Here is a 22052-nt window from a genome sequence, read left to right as displayed (position 1 = left end):
GGTGCCTCCCTTATTTCCCCCCCCCCTAACTGGGGGGCAGGACTAGTTAGTTCAAGTTACGTGGTTTTGTTTGAAGGAGAGAAAAGTAATAAACTGGGGTAAAAGTCTAATACACCGAAAATAAGCGGAATTCTTCTAGAGGCTCTCATCATCGGTTTGAGAGACGAAGGAGAGAAAAAAGGTGAAACATTCCACCAGTACAAAAAGAAGTGTCAAATATCCAGTGAGGACTCCAACAATAACGATAAGCACCAAAAAAAAAACAAACAAAAAAACAGAAACAAAAAAACACAAAACAAAACAAAACAAAAACAAACAAACAAAAACCCCCCCCCCCCATGGTCTTGATATAGGAAACATGGCATAGCATATAAAGAAAGAACAGAAAGGAAGAGAAAGAATAAGTATAACTGGGGACAACAACTTCAATAATCACACCCAAACGGAGAAACTGACCAAAAATAGATAGGTAAATAAAAATAATAATAATAATAAATGAAGATAAAATAATATATAAAAAATAAACAATGTTTTATGCTTTTTGTTTTTTCCCTCCTGCCCTGGCACAGTAAATATTGGGGTCATTCGAAAAGGAATTCACTTGGCCTAAGAGATATGGGGTTTCTCTGCCCTTGGAGTGTATTGTCATGGGATCAACTATTGACTCTGTTCAGGATCATTTACTCTCCCGGTGGTGCTTTTGTGGTGTTTGGAAGACCTCTGCTCTGTCCTGGGTGATACAATCAGGCCTCTGTGTCTAGGGATCTCAGTATCTGCACAGATCCAGGGGTGGGATTTATGATGAAGTCAGTCTTTGTGGTTCTAGAAGTTCTGTTCCATCAGTGTCATTTTAATCCATCTTCTGTGGTTGGTGATCTTGGTCTTTGCACTGAACCTAGGATGGCACCTAGGATAGTGTCTTTCTTTGTGCTTCCAGAAGCCCCATTCCGTTACAATGGTCTCTGCCAGACCTTTGGAACTGGGGATCATGTTTATTGTGCAGGTCGTAGTTCAAACCCTAGGCTAGGGCTTTTTTATTGGTCCCAGGCTGTATACAGTCTGGTCATGGTTCTAGCAGCCAGTCATCTATAACTCGCAATCTTGGCTTTTGGACCTACCATAGGGTGACAAGTCTTCTGATTTTGTCTTGTCGTTAGCTGATAAGGTAGGATAACCTGCACTTAGGTCAAGTTGTTCCCATTTTCCTTGTTGTCAGGATGTCATATTAGAGCTGGCACTTGTTGGTGACCTCGCAGTATTAAGGCTGTCCCGGATGGGATTATTTTCCTGTAGCAGTTGTGAAGAACTGTGCCGTTTCTATGTCTGGGATCCAGGGTTCAAGGCTGGATGGATGGTATCTAATCACCTGAGGTCTAAGTTGATTCCACATGACATATTTTCAAGGTAGGGATATCCCTGTATTGTAAACAACTATTAGTTCCTATCTCTAGTAGATAAGAGCTCTTTTTTTTATATGTAAGATTTCCCCTTTTTTATTGTGCCTTTGTAGGGGGAAATGGTGCTACATTATATTGTCAGTGCATTTGGGGGTGGTCAAAGGGGAAAACAGAAACAGGTTACATACCCAAAAAAGATAAAAAATAAAAAATAGAAAAAAATAGGGAATAAAAATGTATGTGCTTACATATGTATATGTAGGTCAGACATTTTTTTTTAAAATGAGTTAGCAAAGTATTTAAAGGACCAAAGTGATGCAAAAGACTATCTTACATTTGGGGAAAAATAGGTAAAGAGGTGGTGTGATACAGGTCTTATGCTTATGTTGGAAGTACAGGTTTTCCCATTGTCTTTTGGGTTTTTCTTGTGGTGTGTGGGTTCCCAGGTGTCTTTCCATCCCATCCCCTGATCTTCTTCAGATTGGCAAAAGATTTGCGGCAGGGAGGTCCTGGAAGAATTCTTGCATTGAGGATACTTTTAAACCTAAGTCCGGTTTCAAGTAACAGTCCACGTTAGGGGGAATTGGTAGGGAGGGCCGCGCAGCATGAATCCGCAGGGGAGTTGGCTGCCTTTTCTTGCAGGAGACGAGGTGTGGGTTTGACTGGGTGTCCTCTCGCCTGGGTGCTGGGTACTGGTTCATTGGGGTAGGAGGTCAATCTTGATGCCTAATAGATTAAGGACTGAGGGTGGAGAGTTTTAATATGGCGGGAGGTCTGTATGGGATTTAGGGGTGAAGGGATAGATGGATTTTCAAAGGGGGGAAAGGGGAAGGTATATAGTAGGGGTAGGAAGGGAGAAAAGAGAAAATACATTAGAAAGAAAGGGAGAAGAGAAAAGGAAAAAAGTAAAGAGAAGAATAGAAAAGAAAAAAAAGAAGAAAAAAATAAAAAAGAAAGTAGTGAGAAGAGAGGAGAGAATAGCAAAGGAATGCTAGTTTGCTTGAATGTGTTTGAAGAATAGAGCCTGTAGTTTAAGTCTGTACGTCGCAGTTACTGCTTCGGTGGTCTGACTGGTCATGTGGTTCAATTCCTAAAAGAAGGTATAACCTAGAGATAAATTGTATATTAAAGAGTTTTCTCGGGGCCATCTCGTAGTGCAAGCTAGGTATGGTATCTCGTGTGGTATCCCGCGCTGCCGTCTTAGTTTGTCCACCATTTGTATCCAAGGACGCCTGTGGACATAAAAGCTGAGAGGTTATTTTAAATATAGTAAGATAAAGGCATTAAAACGTAGTGTTATGGGATGTTTCCATTGGAGACAGTGATTTCCCGTGGTGTTCTTTACCTGTGTTCCTGTATACGATCTCTAAGAGATTATTGTGGTCCTTTGTTGTGGAAGGTTGATTACATACCTGTTCTCTCTATGCTGCAGTTTTTGGTGTTGCTGTTTTCTTTGTGGTATAATGTGTAGTCAAGAGTTTGTGTTGTTCCTTTTTCAAGTATTTTGGGCACTGCTCCCGAGTATATGTTGACTATTGCAGTGTTTGGAGTTTCTACCCTGTTAAACCCTGTTATTTGATTGTTGAGTATTAGTTGTATATAAGATGTATGTTCTGGGTGCTTCAGAATAGTGCTACCATTCTGTGTTTCTCTTTTGTCTTCTGACTTACTTCGTTTAATATAATATGATCTAGGTCCATCCATGTTGCTGCAAAGTCTGTGATTGTATCATTTCTGACTGCCATGTAATATTCCATTGTGTATAAATACCACATCTTTTTTTTTTAATAAAATACAATATTTTTTTTTCTTAACACCACCCATCACCAGTGCAACATTCCCAACACCAATGTCCCAAGTCTCCCTCCTCCCCACCCGACCCCCGCCTGTATTCTAAATAAGTTCTCAATTTCCCTCATACATTCTCATTATTAGGACAGTTCAAAATGTAGTTATTTATCCAACTAAACTCATCACTCTTTGTGATGAGCTTCCTGAGGTGAGCTGGAACTTCCAGCTCTTTTCTCTTTTGTGTCTGAAAGTTATTATTGCAAGAATGTCTTTCATTTTTCTTAAAACCCATAAATGTGTGAGACCATTCTGCGTTTTTCTCTCTCTCTCTGACTTATTTCACTCAGCATAATAGATTCCATGTACATCCATGTATAGGAAAATTTCATGACTTCATCTCTCCTGACAGCTGCATAATATTCCATTGTGTATATGTACCACAGTTTCTTTAGCCATTCGTCTGTTGAAGGGCATCTTGGTTGTTTCCAGAGTCTTGCTATGGTAAATAGTGCTGCAATGAATATAGGTGTAAGGAAGGGGTTTTTGTATTGTATTTTTGTGTTCCTAGGGTATATTCCTAGGAGTGGTATAGCTGGATCGTATGGGAGCTCGATTTCCAGTTTTTGGAGGAATCTCCATATCGCTTTCCATAAAGGTTGAACTAGACGGCATTCCCACCAGCAGTGGATAAGAGTTCCTTTCTCCCCACATCCCCGCCAACACTGTTTATTCTCATTCTTTGTGATGTGTGCCATTCTCTGTGGTGTGAGGTGGTATCTCATCGTTGTTTTGATTTGCATCTCCCTGATGATTAGTGATGTGGAGCACTTTTTCATGTGTCTTTTGGCCATCTGTATTTCTTCTTTGTCAAAGTGTCTGCTCATTTCTTCTCCCCATTTTTTGATGGGATTAGATGTTTTTTTCTTGTAAAGTTCTGTCAGTGCCTTGTATATTTTGGAGATTGCCCCTTATCTGATGGGTATTGGGTGAATAGTTTCTCCCACTCAGTGGGTGGCTCTTGTATCTTGGGCACTATTTCCTTTGAGGTGCAGAAGCTTCTCAGCTTAATATATTCCCATCTGTTAATTTCTGCTTTCACTTGCTTGGAGAGTGCAGTTTCTTCCTTGAAGATGCCTTTAGCCTCAATGTCCTGGAGTGTTTTACCTACGTATTGTTCTATATATCTTATGGTTTTGGGGCTGATATCGAGGTCTTTAATCCATTTGGATTTTACCTTCGTACATGATGTTAGCTGGGGGTCTAAGTTCAATTTTTTTGCAAGTGGCTAGCCAGTTGTGCCAACACCACTTGTTGAAGAGGCTTTCTTTGTTCCATTTAGGATTTTTTGCTCCTTTATCAAAAATTAGGTGATTGTATGTCTGGGGAACATTCTCTGAGTATTCAAGCTTATTCCACTGATCTGAGGGCCTGTCCTTATTCCAATACCATGCTGTTTTGATAACTATTGCTTTGTAGTAAAGTTTAAAGTTGGGGAAAGTAATTCCTCCCATATTCTTTTTCCCAATGATTGCTTTAGCTATTTGAGGATGTTTATTGTTCCAAATAAATTTCAAAAGTGCCTGGTCCACTTCTTTGAAGAATGTCATGGGTATCTTTAGGGGGATCGCATTAAATCTGTACAGTGCTTTGGGGAGTATTGCCATTTTAATGATGTTAATCCTGCCAATCCATGAGCAGGGTATGTGCTTCCATTTCCGCGTGTCCTCTCTTATTTCTTGGAGCAGAGTTTTATAGTTTTCCTTGTATAGGTCCTTCACATTTTTAGTCAAGTTGATTCCAAGATATTTGAGTTTGTGTGACACTATAGTGAATGGAGTTGTTTTCTTAATGTCCATTTCTTCCTTATTAGTATTGGTGTATAGAAAGGCCATTGATTTTTGTGTGTTAATTTTTTAGCCTGCCACCTTGCTAAATGAGTCTATTGTTTCTAGAAGCTTTTTGGTAGAGTCTTTGGGGTTTTCTAAGTAGACTATCATGTCATCTGCAAACAGTGAGAGCTTGACTTCTTCCCTTCCTATCTGGATTCCCTTGATATCCTTTTCTTGCCTAATCGCTATAGCGAGTACTTCCAGTGCTATGTTGAATAGGAGTGGTGAGAGAGGACAGCCTTGTCTTGTGCCAGAATTTAGAGGAAAGGCTTTCAGTTTTTCTCCATTGAGGACAATATTTGCCTCTGGCTTGTGGTAGATGGCCTTAACTATATTGAGAAAGGTTCCTTCCATTCCCATCTTGCTGAGAGTTTTGATCAAGAATGGGTGTTGGACCTTGTCAAATGCTTTCTCTGCGTCGATTGATATGATCATGTGATTTTTATTTTTCTTGCTGTTGATGTTGTGTATTATGTTGATAGATTTACAGATGTTAAACCAGCCTTGCATTCCTGGAATGAAACCTACTTGATCGTAGTGGATGATCTTCTTAATGAGGCATTGAATCCTATTTGCCAGGATTTTGTTGAAGATCTTTGCATCTGCATTCATCAGCGATATTGGTCTGTAATTTTCTTTTTTCGTAGCATCTCTGTCTGGTTTAGGTATCAAGGTAATGTTGGCTTCATAAAAGCTATTTGGAAGTTTTCCTGTTTTTTCAATTTCATAAAAGAGTCTTGCCAGGATTGGTCGTAGTTCCTCTTGAAAGGTTTGAAAGAATTCATTAGTAAATCCATCTGGGCCTGGGCTTTTGTTTTTGGGCAGACATTTGATTACTTTCTTAATTTCCTCAATAGTAATGGGTGTGTTTAGATATGCTACATCCTCTTCATTTAATCGTGGAAGATTATAAGATTCCAAAAATTTATCCATTTCTTCCAGGTTTTCATTTTTAGTGGCATAGAGTTTCTCAAAGTAGTTTCTGATTACCCTTTGAATCTCTACCATATCAGTAGTGATCTCTCCTTTTTCATTCCTAATACGAGTTATCAAGTTTCTCTCTCTTTCTTTCTTTGTTAGTTTTGCCAGTGGTCTATCAATCTTGTTTATTTTTTCAAAGAACCAACTTCTGCTTTCGTTGATCTTTTGGATGGTTTTTCTGGTTTCCACTTCATTGATTTCTGCTCTCAGCTTTGGTATTTCCTTCTGCCTCCCTATTTTTGGATCCTTTTGTTGAGCACTTTCTAATTCTATGAGCTGCGTCATTAAGCTATTCAGGTATGCCCCTTCTTCTTTCCTGATGTGTGCTTGCAAAGCTATAAATTTTCCTCTCAGTACTGCTTTTGCTGTGTCCCATAGGTTCTGATAATTTGTGTCTCCATTGTCATTTGTTTTCAGGAAGGTTTTGATTTCCTCTTTCATTTCATCTCGGACCCACTGATTATTCAGTATGAGGCTATTTAACTTCCAGGTGTTAAAATTTTTCTTCTGTGTCCCTTTGTAGTTTATATATAATTTCAGGGCTTTGTGGTCAGCAAAGGCAGCCTGCAAAATTTCTATCCTCTTGATATTATGGAGGTATGTTTTGTGTGCTAACATGTAGTCTATCCTAGAGAATGTCCCATGTACATTAGAGAAAAATGTGTATCCAGGCTTCTGGGGGTGGAGTGTCCTGTATATATCTACTAGGCCTCTTTCTTCCATTTCTCTCCTCAGGTCTAGTATATTCTTGTTGGGTTTCAGTCTGGTTGACCTGTCTAGTGTTGACAATGCCGTGTTGAGGTCTCCCACAATTATTGTGTTGTTATTGATATTATTTTTTAGATTTGTCAACAGTTGTATTAAATATTTTGCTGGCCCCTCATTCGGTGCATATATGTTTAGGAGGGTGATTTCTTCCTGCTGTACATATCCCTTGATTAATACAAAATGTCCATCTTTGTCCCTTACAACTTTCCTAAGTATAAAGTTTGCATCATCTGATATTAATATGGCCACTCCTGCTTTTTTTTGGGTGTTGTTTGCTTGGATGATTTTCCTCCAGCCTTTTATTTTGAGTCTATGTTTGTTCTGACTATTCAGGTGCGTTTCTTGTAGGCAGCAGAAGGTTGGATTGAGTTTTTTGATCCATTTAGCCACTCTGTGTCTCTTAACTGGTGCATTTAGTCCATTGACATTGAGAGAAAGAATTGTCCTGGGAGTTAGTGCCATCTTTATATTAAAGTTTGGTGTGTCTGTTGGTAAGCCTTGTCTTAAAGTATGCCGTTCAGTTTTTCTTTTAAGAATGGTTTTGAGTCTGTGAAGTTTTTGAGCTGTTGTTTGTCTGTGAAACTATGTATTGTTCCTTCAAACCTGAAAGTGAGTTTTGCTGGGTGCAGTATTCTAGGCGAAGCATTTATTTCATTGAGTTTTGTCACTATGTCCCACCACTGCCTTCTGGCCTTGAGTGTTTCTGGTGACAGGTCTGCAGTAAATCTCAAGGATGTTCCCTTGAATGTAATTTCTCTTTTCGATCTTGCTGCTTTCAGAATTCTGTCTCTATCTATGGGATTCGTCATTGTGACTAGGATGTGTCTTGGGGTGTTTTTTCTGGGGTCTCTTTTAGTTGGCACTCTTCGGGCATGCAGGATTTGATCACATGTACTCATTATCTCTGGTAGTTTCTCTTTAATGATGTTCTTGACTGTTGATTCTTCCTGGAGATTTTCTTCCTGAGTCTCTGGGACTCCAATGATTCTTAAGTTGTTTCTGTTGAGCTTATCATAGACTTCTATTTTCATCTGTTCCCATTCTTTGAGTAATTTTTCCATTGTTTGATCATTTGCTTTGAGGCTTTTTTCCAATTTCTTCTGCTGTGTGTAATTGTTATGTATCTCATCTTCCAGTGTACTGATTCTATCCTCAGCTGCTGTTAACCTGTGGGAAATCTCAAACATGTTTTTCTTCAATTCATCTACTGAGTTTCTCAGACCTGTTATTTGATCTGAAATTTCTGTTTGGAGTTTTCTCATTTCTATCTTCATATTCTCCTGATTCTTTCTAGTTTTCTCTTCCATTTCTTTGTTTGAGTTCTTTGAACATGTTCCATATTGCAACTCTAAACTCCTTATCTGAGAGACTGACTAGGTGGTTGGTCATGTTCAAGTCATCAGAGTTGCCATCTTCATTCTCTATGTCTGGCACTGGCCCGTGTTGTTTCCCCATTGTCACACTAGTACTGCATGTTTTTCTACGTGTTGTGATTGTATTCATCGGCTAAATGCTGTGCACCGTCGCAAAGGGGAGCGGAGCAACCGTGCTCCTCTGGCTTCTCCCTTTCTGGTCGTGTCGACTCACCTCCACGGAAGGCTCACAGGAAGGCAGGCTGGCAGATGGGCCGCACCCAGGATGAAATCAGGCCAAAAATGCAGGACAGCAGAGTAGAGAGGCAGAAAGGTGCTGGCATCTGAGATCCAGCGAAGTTCAGTGGCTCCTCCCTTTCTGGGCGTGTCACAGGAAGGCAGGCTGGCTGATGAGCCTCACCAAGGGTGAAATCAGGCCGAAAATGCAGGACAGCAGAGTAGAGAGGCAGAAGGGTGCTGGCATCTGAGATCCAGTGAAGTTGGCTCCTCCCTTTCTGGGCGTGTCGACTCACCTCCACGGAAGGCTCACGGGAAGTCAGACTCCCCGGAAAGCTCACAGGAAGGCAGGCTGGCTGATGAGCCGCACCAAGGGTGAAATCAGGCCGGAAATGCAGGACAGCAGAGTAGAGAGGCAGAAGGGTGCTCAGATACCACATCTTAATGATCCATTCATCTGTTGTTGGACATCGAGGTTGGTTCCAAGACTTGGCTATTATACTGAGTGCTGTGATAAATAGTGGGGTGCACACATATTTTGGAATGAATGTCCTTCCCACTTGGGGGTATATATCTAGGAGAGCATTTGCTGGGTCAAATGGCAGCTCAATTCTGATTCTTTGAGCACTCTCCAGACTGTTCTCCATAGGTGTTGGAGTAGGGGGCATTCCCACCAGCAGTGTATGAGAGTTCCTTTCATACCGCATCCCCGCCAACAGAGATTGTTCTCATTATTTTTAATGTGAGCCATCCTCACTGGTATAAGGTGGTATCTCATTGTTGTCTTGATTTGGATCTCTCTGATGATGAGTGAAGGTGAGTATGTTTTCATGTGTTTGTTGGCCATCCTTTTGTCTTCCTCAGAGAAGTGTCTATTCATTTCATCTCCCCATTTTTTTTATGGCTTTATTTGGTTTTGGGGGGCTCAGCTTTCTGAGTGCTTTGTATGTTCTAGATATCAGCCCTTTATCTGATATGTCGAGTAAAAAGATTTTTTTCCCATTCTGTTAACTGTCTTCTTGCTTTAAGTAGGGTTTCTTTTGCCATGCAGAAGCTTTTTAGTTTGATGTAGTCCCATTTGTTTATGTTTGATGCTAAAGTTCTTGCCAATGGTGCTCCATTCTCGAAGACCTTTTTGATATATAGGTCTTCGAGTGTTCTGCCTATTTTATTCTCAATAAACTTTATAGATTCGGGTCTGATTTCAAGGTCTTTGATCTATTTTGAGTTGACTTTTGTATAAGGGGTGAGGTATGGGTTGATCTTCACTTTCGTACATGTGGTTTTCCAGTTGTACCAACACCATTTGTTGAATTTCTTTGTTCCATTTCAGGTTCTTGCCTCTTTTTATCAAATATTAGTTGGCTGTATATCTTGGGGGTTATGTCTGGGAATTCTGTTCTGACCCACTGGTCTGAGGTCCTGTCTCTGTTCCAGTACCATACTGTTTTGATTAATATGGCTTTATAGTATAGTTTCAAGTTAGGTAAGGAGATGCCACCCAGCTTCTTGTTTTTCAGTGTTTGTTTGGCTATCCTGGGTCTTTTGTGGTTCCAGATGAATTTTTTGATTGATTGTTCTATTTCTTTAAAGAATGGTGTCTGGATTTGGATAGGGATTGCATTAAATCTATATAGTAGTTTGGGTAGGATAGTCATTTTGACTATGTTAATTCTACCTATCCATGAGCATTGGATGTTCTTCCATTTCTTTAGATCGTCTTCAATTTCTTTCTGAAGTGTTTTGAAGTTTCCCTGGTATAGGTCTTTCACTTCCCTTGTAAGGTTGATTCCTAGGTACCTGATATTTTTTGATACTATTTTAAATGGAATTGTATTTTATATCTCTCTCTCCTTGACTTCGTGGTTTGTATATAGAAACGCTACTGTCTTTTGTGTGTTGACTTTGTATCCAGCCACTTTGCTGTATTGGTTAATTGTTTCTAGGAGTTTTACTGTGGACTGTTTAGGGTTTTCCATGTATATCACCATATCGTCTGCAAATAGAGATAGTTTGTGTTCCTCTTTCCCAATTTGGATTCCTTTGATTCCCTTCTCTTGTCAGATTGCTATTGCTAGGACTTCTAAGGTTATATTGAATAAGAGTGGAGAGAGTGGACAGCCTTGCCTAGTTCCTGACCTTAGTGGGAATGCTTCTAGTTTCTCGCCATTAAGTATAATGTTGGCTGTAGGCTTTTCATAGATAGCTGTAACTATCTTGAGGAAAGTTCCTTCTAAGCCTATTTTGCTGAGTGTCTCTAACATGAAAGGGTGTTGGATTTTGTCAAACGCCTTCTCTGCATTGATTGATATGATCATGTCGTTTTTGTCTTTCTTGTTGTTGATGTGATGTATAATGTTGATTGATTTGCGTATGTTGAACCAACCTTGCATTCCTGGTATAAATCCCACCTGGTCATTATGTGATCTTTTTGATAAAGTGCTGGATTCGGTTTGCTAAGATTTTGTTGAGTATCTTTGCATCTATGTTCATTAGTGAGATTGGTCTGTAGTTTTCTTTCTTGGTGGTGTCTTTGTCATCTTTGGGAATGAGTGTGATATTTGCCTCATAAAAGGAGTTAGGGAGGATTCTTGTTTTTTCTATGGTTTGGAAGAGCCTATGGAAAAGTGGTAGTAAGTCTTCTTGGAATGCTTGATAGAATTCACCTGTAAATCCATCTGGGCCTGGGCTTTTGTTCTTAGGGAGTTTTTTAATTATATCTTCAATTTCCTCTGAGGTGATTGGTCTGTTTAAGCTTTCTAGATCTTCCTTTTCCAGTCTTGGAAGAGGGTGTTTTTCCAAGAATCTGTCGATTTCTTCTGGGTTCTCTAGCCTAGCTGAGTATAGTTGTTCATGATATGATCTCATGATATGTTGTATTTCTTGGGGCTCTGTTGTAATCTCTCCCCTTTCATTTGTGATCCTACTGATTTGGGTGTTTTCCCTCTTTTTTTTTTTTGGTGAGTTTTGCCAGCGGTTTGTCTATCTTGTTTATTTTTTCGAAAAACCAACTCCTGGTCTCATTGATTTTTTTGTATTGTTTTCTTAGTTTCTATGTTGTTTATTTCTGCTCTGGTTTTTATTATTCTTGCCTTCTGGTTGTGGTTGGATTTCTCTGTTGCTGTTGTTCCAATTCTTTGAGGTGATCTTTTAAACTGTTGGTTTTGTTATTTTCCTGTTTCTTGACATAGGCCTGTATTGCTATGAGTTTCCCCCTAATTACAGCTTTTGCTGTGTCCCACAAATTTTGACATGTTGTCTCTTCATTGTCATTTGTCTCAAGGAATCTTTTTATTTCTTCCTTGAGTTGTTCTTTGATCCAGCTGTTGTTGAACAGCATGTTGTTTAATCTCCAGGTATTAGTTTTTCTCCATTGCTTCTTCTTGAAGTCAATTTTGACCTTTGTTGCATAGTGATCTGAAAGGGTACTTCTAATGATCCTTACCTTTGTGGTCTTATATAGGTTGGCTTTGTATCCTAAGACATGGTCTATTCTGGAGAAGGTTCCATGTGGGCTTGAGAAGAATGTGTATTCTGCTTTCTGGGGATGGAGGGCTCTATATAAGTCTATTAGGTGACATGATTTTTTAGCCATAGGATTAAACATTATGTGTCAACCCAATCATTAGACAGCCATCTAAACATTTTATGTATTTTATAAATTCTTTGTCATCAGTTTCATTTACCCTAAACAAAAATAAGAAAAATACTATTTCTTCCCTCTTGTATATGATTCTTGCTAGTCATGTATTAATCAACAAAATACAAGCCCATTGTCTATTAATGCTATACCCACCAAGGAACTATTGTAGAAAGGGGAAAGGTATAATTAAAAGATCAAATATTTTTGTAGCCTACATATTACTAAGTAAATGACTAAAAATATTATTTTTGATTTTACCAGTTTGGGAAAAATATTGCTGTAGATTCTTTTATCAGTTTAGGGTAAGTAGGGTGTGTTCCAGCAATTCTTGTTTTAATGTAAGGGGCAAAGACACACATTTTTAATCTATTAGGCATTATTAGTTCTTATTATGCATAATGTTTAATAAGATCATTGGTTCTATCCTGTCAAGTGCTAACCGAGGGCACAACTGGCTGTTTCTCAGCAGCGTCAGCCTAGGACCGCACCCCTTTTTTCAGTGGGGAGGCTAGGCCTACACCACAGCAGTCCTGCTGGTATTCAGCCATCATGCTGTAGGCCAGGGACTATGGCACATAAGAAGTTGCTAAATTTTTTGTTGGATTCAGGAGATATAATTCAATGAACTGGAATATATGCTTTGCATGCAAATGGCCCAACTTCATCTCTTTTTTATGCCAATATGAAAGATAATACCATGTAAGAGAAAATATCAATAGAATGATTATATAACAAACTATACATATAGAGACAACTAAAAACCCGGGATTTTAAAAATTTAGGGCCACCACATATATAGTACAACCGGCAAAAGATACTTTGCTTTGCATGTGGCTAACTTAACACCCTGGCGCTGCATTTCATTCTCAGAACACCACCAGAAGTGATCCTTAGCACAGAACTGAGTGTAACCCTCCATCATAAATGAACAAAAAGAAATGGAAATAAGTATTTAAAAGTATATTGGAATCTGAGACAGCGAGGGGCTCTATAGTTCACAAAATCCTTTTTTAGGTTTGGGTTCCTGTATCAACTTTTAAGTTTTGTCTATTAAAGTGATATCATTCACTTTCTCACCTGTTTTCTATTTAAGAATGATTCCTTCCATCCAGAAAAAGTCCACTTTCCCCCACAAACTATGTCTCACTTATGTTAAACTTTCTGTAGTACAGCTACTTTCAGATTTAGCTGATCATTTTCCAGCCTAGCAAAGCACACCCACATTTCTTTCAGGGAAATGCTAACAACTCAAGTTGTAACTACCAACAGAAAGCAGACTATGATGTAGAGCATATAAAGAAAAAAAAAAGGTAAAATTCCTTATCAGCGGTAGAATTTGTGACTGTGAGAAAACCTGGAATCCTTTTCAAATTCCTTTTTCTATTTCTTTTTCAGGTTTATATCTCTACATTTCCTAGGTTTCAATTTTCTTACCTCTACTAAAAGATACCAGGAAAACTGTACGACCTAGATCTTTAGTAAAAACACTACAAAACGTTTATTCCTGGGCCACAAACGAAAACTTGGCCTGCGGAACACTTAGGCTCCGGGATAAGGTCTGTTGCTAGGGAGAGGACGCAGAGCGTTGCTATGTGACGTCATCAGCACGCGCCGGCTCCGTTTCCGGGCTCGGCGCCGGGCAGCATTCTACGCTATGGGGTCTTGGAAGCATGTGTTGCTTTGGGGTGGAGTGTTGCTGCGGGGTGGTGGCCGGGCCTCTGCTGTTTTTGAGAGGAGTCGAATGATGGTCTGTCGGCGCCAGGTCCGCGGTGCTGCTGGGTTGGGAGGCGGGCGGACTGGGATGCTGCTGCCGTGAGGCCGCAGTGCTTTGGCATTGACTGGCCCTGGCCTAGAACTCGTCGGTCCACCCACTCTGCCATCCCTGGCACTCCAGATAACTGGATGTCCCTAAAACATATGTTAGAACATGGATGCATGACCTACACGTTCTGTTGTCAGTGTTGGTTTATTTAGGCTGTAAGTTAAAGGAAGGAACCACGTGGAGAATTAAATTCAGTCCACAGGCAGCTTATTCTTGGAAGTCAGTTGATCTTGGCAGGCAAATTGAAGCTTCAACTGCCTCAACATTTGTAATAAATAGCAGTAGGTAAATAACGCTGGTGGCTTAAGTCGTGGATATAACAAGGTTTTAGAAAAGAAACCCCTCCTAGTTACAAACTCAGAAATATATTTTTTCCTGTACAGCATGATTCTAGAGATGGCTTATTTTTAAAATCTTATTAAAATTTTTTTTTTTTAAGTTATCTGGCCCTGAGAGTGAGACTCTAAAGCGAAGAACACAAATCATGTCCCGAGGACTTCCAAAGCAGAAACCCATAGAAGGTGTTAAGCAAATTATTGTTGTGGCTTCTGGAAAGGGTGGAGTTGGAAAGTCTACTACCGCAGGTATTAACATTAATTCTGATCTTGATTAGAAACTTAAGCCAAATGACAATTGCACTGCATTAAGATAGTTGTTACATTAAAAATGTGTTTATGGAGTTTCTAATGGCTAATCTGGTATTGGTAGTTAGTAATGATTAGGAGCTTGAGGCTTAGAGTTAAATAAATGTAGGTGTACAATCTTTTTTTGACATGATCACTCTTTGAGGAAAAAGTGGTCATTTTTCCCCCCATCAGATCTTTTCTTTATTTTAAAGTCTGAACTGACTTAAAATTTAAAGTGAATTACTTAAAAACTTTATGCTTAAAATTTGCATTATGTTTATATCTGAAATTCAGAATCATTTTATAATTAAAAATACAATTTATCACTATGCTATACTTTAGACTACTATACAAAAGCATATAATTATCCAAAAATTATAAAATAGGAATTATACTTATTTTACATAGTAGACTACAAACTTAGTCAAATTAAACATTTTTTTTCAAATTAAAAATAAATTAAAAAAAAGAAATTAGGGGCTATTCCCAGTGATGCTTAAGGCTTGCTGCTTTCATTATGGTCAAGGATGACTCTTGTTGGAGCTTGAGGGACTATTTGTGGTACAAGAGGATTGAATCTGGTTGACTGTGTGCAAGGCAAGTTTCTTTACCTTGTACTATTTTAGTGGCACCAGTACTCAAGGGCTGGAGAGATACTACAGGGGCATTGTAAAAATTTAATATAATTTAATAATGTAATTAATTTAATCTTCAGCACCATATATGTCTCCCCAGTGCTCCAAGGACAGACTGTCCCCTGAGCGAATAGCCAGGACTAGCTCCTGAATTCTGATGGATATGGGCCTGACACCCATAAAAGATTCCAGAAGAAGGTTGTGGATCTGAGAAATGAGCCAGAAAAATCTTGAAAGCTTTTTTTTTAATCCTCTTTAAAGAAAACAACCTAGATACCACTTAGAGTAGTTCTGTAAGGAAATGTGACCCACACTGTGAAGAACTGTTTATCAGTCTTGAAAATGTGTTACTTTTAGATCTTTGATTTCAGATGTAGTGTGAGTCTATTGCTGAGTTTAAAAGTGAATCTGGTCTTATTTTCATCCTTGATGTCTTTGAGATTCAAAGGCACTTTTGGGAACAGGTTTTACTACCTTAGCTTTGATCTTTTCTTCATGTTGTTTCATATATGAATATTTGTAAATCCTGATTTAATAGCAAGCACTCCCCTTTTTAAAATGTTTTACTTCAACATTTATTTTTAAAATGCAATAGTTTGTAATCATGTTAATCCATTAAAAGATTAATAATTTTTATGTAAAACATGCATATACATTAAAATTGATTTTTATAATCAATAATCAATTATTTTAATAAAATTGTATCAGATTATAAATTACTTTTTAAAAAGATTGATTTTGGGGCTGACATCTTTTGTTTAAATTGGAATGTTTTAATTTTTTATTTCCTGTAATTTTCTTTTTAAGGAAAGGAGCTATGTTTCAATTTTCTGTACTTTTGTTGTTACACTACAAATAGTAAAATGTACAATACAAATATTAAAATAAATTCTAGTGTCATTTCTAAGTTACTAAGTGTAATTATCTTTTTTTGTTTCTTATAGTAAACCTTGCACTTGCGCTTGCAGCTAATCATTCGGTAGGTATTTTAATAGAAATAATAATCTATTAATATATTTGAAGGTAATCATAACAAGCATATTTATATTTCTCTTTATTGCCAGAATCTATGAGGGAGCATTGGACAACTGAATTTAAGAAAAATGCTGCCATAAGTGTTGATTATTTATAGTAACCATTAATTTAATAATACTATAATAATCATTTTCTAATAATGATGGCGATAGAAAGGGTTTGAGAGATAATATAATGGGTGGGACATTTGCCTTTCATGCAGCTGATTCCAACTATGGGTTCAATCCTTGGCTCTCTATATGGGCTCCTGAGTGTAGTCAGAAGTAAGCCCTAAGTATTGCTAGGTGTGGCACAAAAGAAAAACTGGAAAATACTCAGGAAGTTTGGGCTAGAGAGGTAGAATAGCAGATAAAACATTTATTTACCTTGCACACATCTAACCTGGGGTTCATCCCCAGCACTTCAAATGGTCCCTAGTGCCCACCAGGAGTGATCTCTGAGCACAGAGCCAGGAGTAAGCCCTGACCACAGTTGTGTGTGGTCCCAAACAAAACGAACCAAAAACAAATTCAGGATGCCTCTAGACACCTCAAGAGGCAGGAAGTGAATTCTTCCCTAGAGCCTCCAAAAGTTTTGTGATCCTGCCAATAGTTTAAATTTTATTAAAAATTTTTATTAAAAATTTTCAAGTAGAAGTTGAAAGCTAAAATACACAGAAAGTTAGTTTTTATTTTATTCTTGGAATTTCCAAAGATGCCTTAATTTGTCTTTATATGTAATATTTGATAGTTTGACTAGCTAGCTATAGGAATCCAAGTTCAAGAGAATCTCATTTCTGAAACTTGAAAATCCTATTCCATTTTCTTTTAGCAAGCTAATGAAATATCTGATACTAGTCTGACTTATTTTTCTTTGTAATGTTTTCCCCCTCAAAGCTTTTAGGGTTTTCTTTATTTTTTTATTTTTATTTTTATTTTTTTTTGGCTTTTTGGGCCACACCTGTTTGATGCTCAGGGTTTAATCCTGGCTAAGCGCTCAGAAATCGCCCCTGGCTTGGGGGGACCATATGGGATGCCAGGGGATCAAACCACAGTCCTTTCTTGGCTAGCGCTTGCAAGGGAGACACCTTACCTCTAGTGCCACCTCACCAGCCCCTTCTTTATGTATTTTAAGGTTAAGGTGTCATAAATACATGTCCAGTTGTTGGCTTTAAGATGTTTTTTTTTCAGTTTGGCAATTGGTCAAACAATATCAAGAACTGATAAAAGAAAAAAATTTTTTTGGGCCAGAGCAATAGATAGTACAATGGATAGGGCATTTGTCTTCCATGTGACTGACCTAGGTTAAACCCCAGCATCTTATATGGTCATCTGAACCAGCCAGGAGTGATTCATGAGTAGAGAGCCAGAGTAACCCTGGAGCACTGCTGGGTGGTACCCCAAAACAAAATTTTTTTAATATAGGGAAAATTTCTTCATTGATTACTTTTTTTAATGTGGTTTTTCTCCAGGTTTATAGGTTTATAAACCTATAAGTTAGGTTTATACAAAGCCTAATTATGTGTACATTGACCCTTTATGTTTATTAATTTTTTCATAGTTTTCATCTGTCTTTTGCTCAGTGTTTTAGAAGATGTCTTAGAATTTTTTGCACACTAATTTTAAATCATTTATTTTGGTTGCTGTTTAGCCATTAAGGGTATTTTGTGTGTGTATGTATATGCTTTATAATTTGTGCTATATATTAGTATAGTAGAGCTAATAGAATTTTTAGACAAGTATATGAATGATATTAAGTATTTTTATTTAAAAATTGTTTTATGTGGTGAAAAATTTGTTACATTGGTTTAGGAAAGAGGAGTTTCTGGTTCAGTTCAAATGTAGACTGGGGGCCGGAGTGGTGGCGCATGTGGTAGGGTGTTTGCCTGCATACACTAACCTAGGATGGACCTCGGTTTTATCTCCTGGCATACTATATGGTCCCTCAAGCAAAAGCCATTTCTGAGCGCATAGCCAGGAGTAACCCCTGAGTGTCACCAGGTGTGGCCCAAAAACAAAAACAAAAAACAAAAACAAAAAAAAAAAGACTGTGACTTGATAGTATTAATTTTCTCTGCTTTTCTTACTTTCCTCTGGTATTATAGATGGAAGTATAGCAAAGCAGAATTTGGGAATTATGTGTGCCATTTTTGAATATTGTATCCTATGATGTATTGGAACTGATTCATACTGGTTAGTGAGAGTTGATTGTTACATTTTTCAGGAATTTTTTTTTCAAAGCACAACTGCTGTCGTGTTGTTCACTTGAAATGAGTGATAATAGGAACATTTAAACTGGGAACTGTTGAATACTGAAAATCATGCCTCCTACACGACCCTAGCCAATTTTATTTAATTTAATTTTATTTGTTTTTGTTTTGTTTTGTTTTGTTTTGTTTTTGGGTTACACCGGCGGTGCTCAAGGGTTATTCCTGGCTGTCTGCTCAGAAATAGCTCCTGGCAGGCACGGGGGACCATATGGGACACCGGGGATTCGAACCAACCACCTTAGGTCCTGGGTTGGCTGCTTGCAAGGCAAACGCCGCTGTGCTATCTCTCTGGGCCCTATTTTATTTATTTTTAATAATATCTTTATTTGAACACTGTGATTACTGACATGATTGTAGTTGGGTTTCAGTCATAAAAAGAACACCCCCCCTTCACCAGTGCAACCTTCCCATCACCAATGCCCCTATCTCTCTCCTCCCCACCCCCTGCCTGTATTTGAGACAGGCTTTCTACTTCCCTCACTCATTGACATTGTTATGATAGTTCTCAGTGTAGTTATTTCTCTAATTGCACTCACCACTCTGTGGTTCGCTTTATATCATGAGCTGGTCCTTCCGGCCCTCATCTCTGGGAATTATTTTAATGTCTTTTATTTTTCTTAAAACCCATAGATGAGTGAGACTATTTTGCGTCTCTCTCTCTCTCTCTCCCTCTGACTTATTTCACTCAGCATAATAGATTCCATGTAAATCCATGTATAGGAAAATTTCATGACTTTATCTCTCCTGACGGCTGCATAATATTCCATTGTGTATATGTACCACAGTTTCTTTAGCCATTCATCTGTTGAGGGGCATCTGGGTTGTTTCCAGAGCCTGGTTATTGTGAATAGTGCTGCAATAAATATAGGTGTGAGGAAGGGGTTTTTGTATTGTATTCTTGTGTTCCTAGGGTATATCCCTAGGAGTGCTAGTTAGCTGGATCAAATGGGAGCTCAATTTCCAGTGTCCCCAGCCAATTTTAAACATTAACTGGCACACATTGATTGATATACACTTATTGACCGTTATATTTTATTTTTCACTTTTCTATCTTTTTAACTGCCCTTATTATAATCTATTTATATTATAATGTACATTTAATCACAGTGGGAAAATATAGCAATACTAGGAGAGGGAAGCATAAAAGATTCCTGGAAAATGTTGATAAACTCCATGAGATTATTTTTTTTTATAATATCTTTATTTAAGCACCACGGTTACAAATATGTTTGTAGTTGCGTTTCAGTCATAAAAAGTACACCTTCTTCCCCACCAATGGCCCTCATCTCCCTCCTTCATGAGTTTTTGTTGTTGTTGTTGTTTGGTGTTTAGGTAACACCCAGCATGCTCAGGACTCACTCTTGGATCTTTGCTTAGGGATTATTCCTGGTGGGTCTCTGGAACTATATTGAAATGTCAGGAATTAAGCATTGGTTAACTATATGTAAGGCAAGTGTCCTACCTGCTGTTCTGTCTCTCATGCCCTACTCTATGAATTCCCAAGTTATTTCATTTTAGTTCAGCAAACATTTAGTACTCATTGTTAAAATAAGCATGTATATATTTCTCTGTATATGTCTACATATATTTTTGTTGGTATATATCGCAGAAATAGGTTCAGTAATGTTTTCTTCTGTGAGTGAGAAATTGCTAGTTGTGACAACACTTAATAAGCTATTAGTGTACTTCCTAACGAAGTAGACACGTGTCCTTTAGAGGTTTTATAATCTAATTGAAAGAAGATGAATGTCATAAAACAACCAGCTATATCTAACGTTAAATATAGTTGTGTCTAAGATAACCAACTTATTTTGGGTAGGGGGATAGATCTTGGCAGTGCTCAAGGCTTATTCCTGGACTCTGTGCTTAGGAATCACTCACTACTGGTAGGCGCAGGTTACCATACAGGATGCTGGGGATCAAACATGGATGGGCCATATACATGGCAAGTGCCCTTCCTGCTATTTATCTTTAGTCCCAGAATAACTTCTTATTCTAGAGAAGTTAATTTTTTTAAAAAAAATTATAGCATATTTTCATGAACATAATTATATTTGACTCTGAGAGAAACCTGTAATGTGATGCATGTAGTATTTATTGGCTTATAGCCTATTTATTCTGTGTTCTTGCCATATTTCAGCAGCTAGAATTTATTTCTGGTAGAATTTATTTCTGAAAGGTTTTCCAATATTTATCTTCCTATTTCCACTATTCCTACCCTTATTAAGAAGGGTCCTGTTACTTTTCAGATCATTTGAACATTGAAACTTCAAACAGTTATTGAGAGCCTACTTTATTTTAAGCACTTAATGCTTGTAGGGAAGATAAAGAAATGAAGTACCATGCCTGTCTCTGAGGACTCACAGACCATCAGACCATTTCAGTGACCTTTTAATTGCTCATGTGCAGATCCATACAGAACATAGCTGAGTTTTATTGAAGTAAGGCACTGTTGGTATTATGTCCTTGTTTAGACTTATGGTTGAATGCTTTGGCTGGTTTTCAAAGTTCTCCATGAATTTGCCTCCCACATACCATCCTAGCTTTATTTTTAACTCTTTTTCTAAATACTTAAATCAGTCTGGGTTATTTTACTTGAAATTGCCAGTTTAAGTTGGTTCTGTTCTTTTACATTTATTTATTTTGGGATGGATAATAACACAATGGTGCTCAGAAGCTATTCTTGCTTCCTTGTTTAGGGGAGGTACTCAGGTGTCTAAGCAGTTCCAGGTATCAAACACTGGCCTCCTGGGCCCTAGAGATTGTACAATGGTTAGTGCATTTGTCTTGTTCGCTGCCTACCCAGGTTTGATTCCCTATTCACTGTAAGGAATAATTTCTGAGTGCAGAGCCAGGAGTATCCCCTGAATACCACTGGGTGTGGTCCCTGGGCCATTTTGTTGTATTTGTTTATTGTTTCTAGAGCTATTCTGGGGATTCTTTAGGGCCTTCAATGTATATAATCATGTCATATGTAAATAGAGATAATTTTACTTCCTCTTTTCCAATTTGGAAGCCTTTGATTTTTCTTTTCTTGCCTGATTGCTCTTGCTAAGATTTCTTATATTATGTTGAATAAGAATGGAGACAATTAACTTCTTTGCCTTGTACATGACCTCAGTGGGACTGCTTTTAGATTTTCAACATCAAGTATAATATCGGGCTGGAGTGGTGGCACAGCAGTAGGGTTTGCTTTGCAGTTGACCTAGGACAGACTGCGGTTTGATCCTCCTGTGTCCCCCAAGCCAGGAGTGATTTCTAAGTGCAGAGCCAGGAGTAACCCCTGAGCATCACCAGATGTTGCCAAAAAAAAAAAAAATAATATTGGCTATGGACTTTTTATAGATAGCTGCTATTATTTTGAGGAAGGTTTCTTCCACACCTATTTTGTTAAGGATTTTAATCATAAATGGGTGCTGGATCTTGTCATATGCTTTCTCTGCATTGGTTGGTACGATCATATGATTTTTATCTTTTCTTTTACTGATGTGGTGTATGATATTGATTGATTTGTGTGTACTGAACCATCCTTGCATCCCTAGGATGAAACCCACTCAGTCATGTATAATTTTTTGATGTGCTGTTTGATTCTATTTGCTAAGATTTTGTTGAGGATTTTTACACCAAT

The 22052-nt window shown here is 38.1% G+C and overlaps 1 protein-coding gene across 1 annotated transcript in view; it reads left to right on the top strand.

Annotated features, from left to right (window-relative positions):
- The first annotated feature begins 13704 nt into the window (after positions 1 to 13704).
- Positions 13705 to 22052, top strand: part of NUBPL (NUBP iron-sulfur cluster assembly factor, mitochondrial) — a 227027-nt gene continuing 218679 nt past the window's right edge. Inside the window, exons 1-3 of the mRNA XM_049766761.1 lie at positions 13705 to 13820; positions 14320 to 14464; positions 16086 to 16120. Of these exons, the coding sequence (XP_049622718.1) occupies positions 13713 to 13820; positions 14320 to 14464; positions 16086 to 16120 (288 nt within the window). The 5' untranslated portion in view covers positions 13705 to 13712. The remainder of the gene's footprint in view (positions 13821 to 14319; positions 14465 to 16085; positions 16121 to 22052) is intronic.

The sequence above is a fragment of the Suncus etruscus genome, chromosome 2 (assembly GCF_024139225.1).
Source record: "Suncus etruscus isolate mSunEtr1 chromosome 2, mSunEtr1.pri.cur, whole genome shotgun sequence".
NCBI classification, from domain to species: Eukaryota; Metazoa; Chordata; class Mammalia; order Eulipotyphla; family Soricidae; genus Suncus; species Suncus etruscus.
Note: the sequence above shows the minus strand (reverse complement) of the source record. Positions and strands in the feature narration are given on the sequence as shown.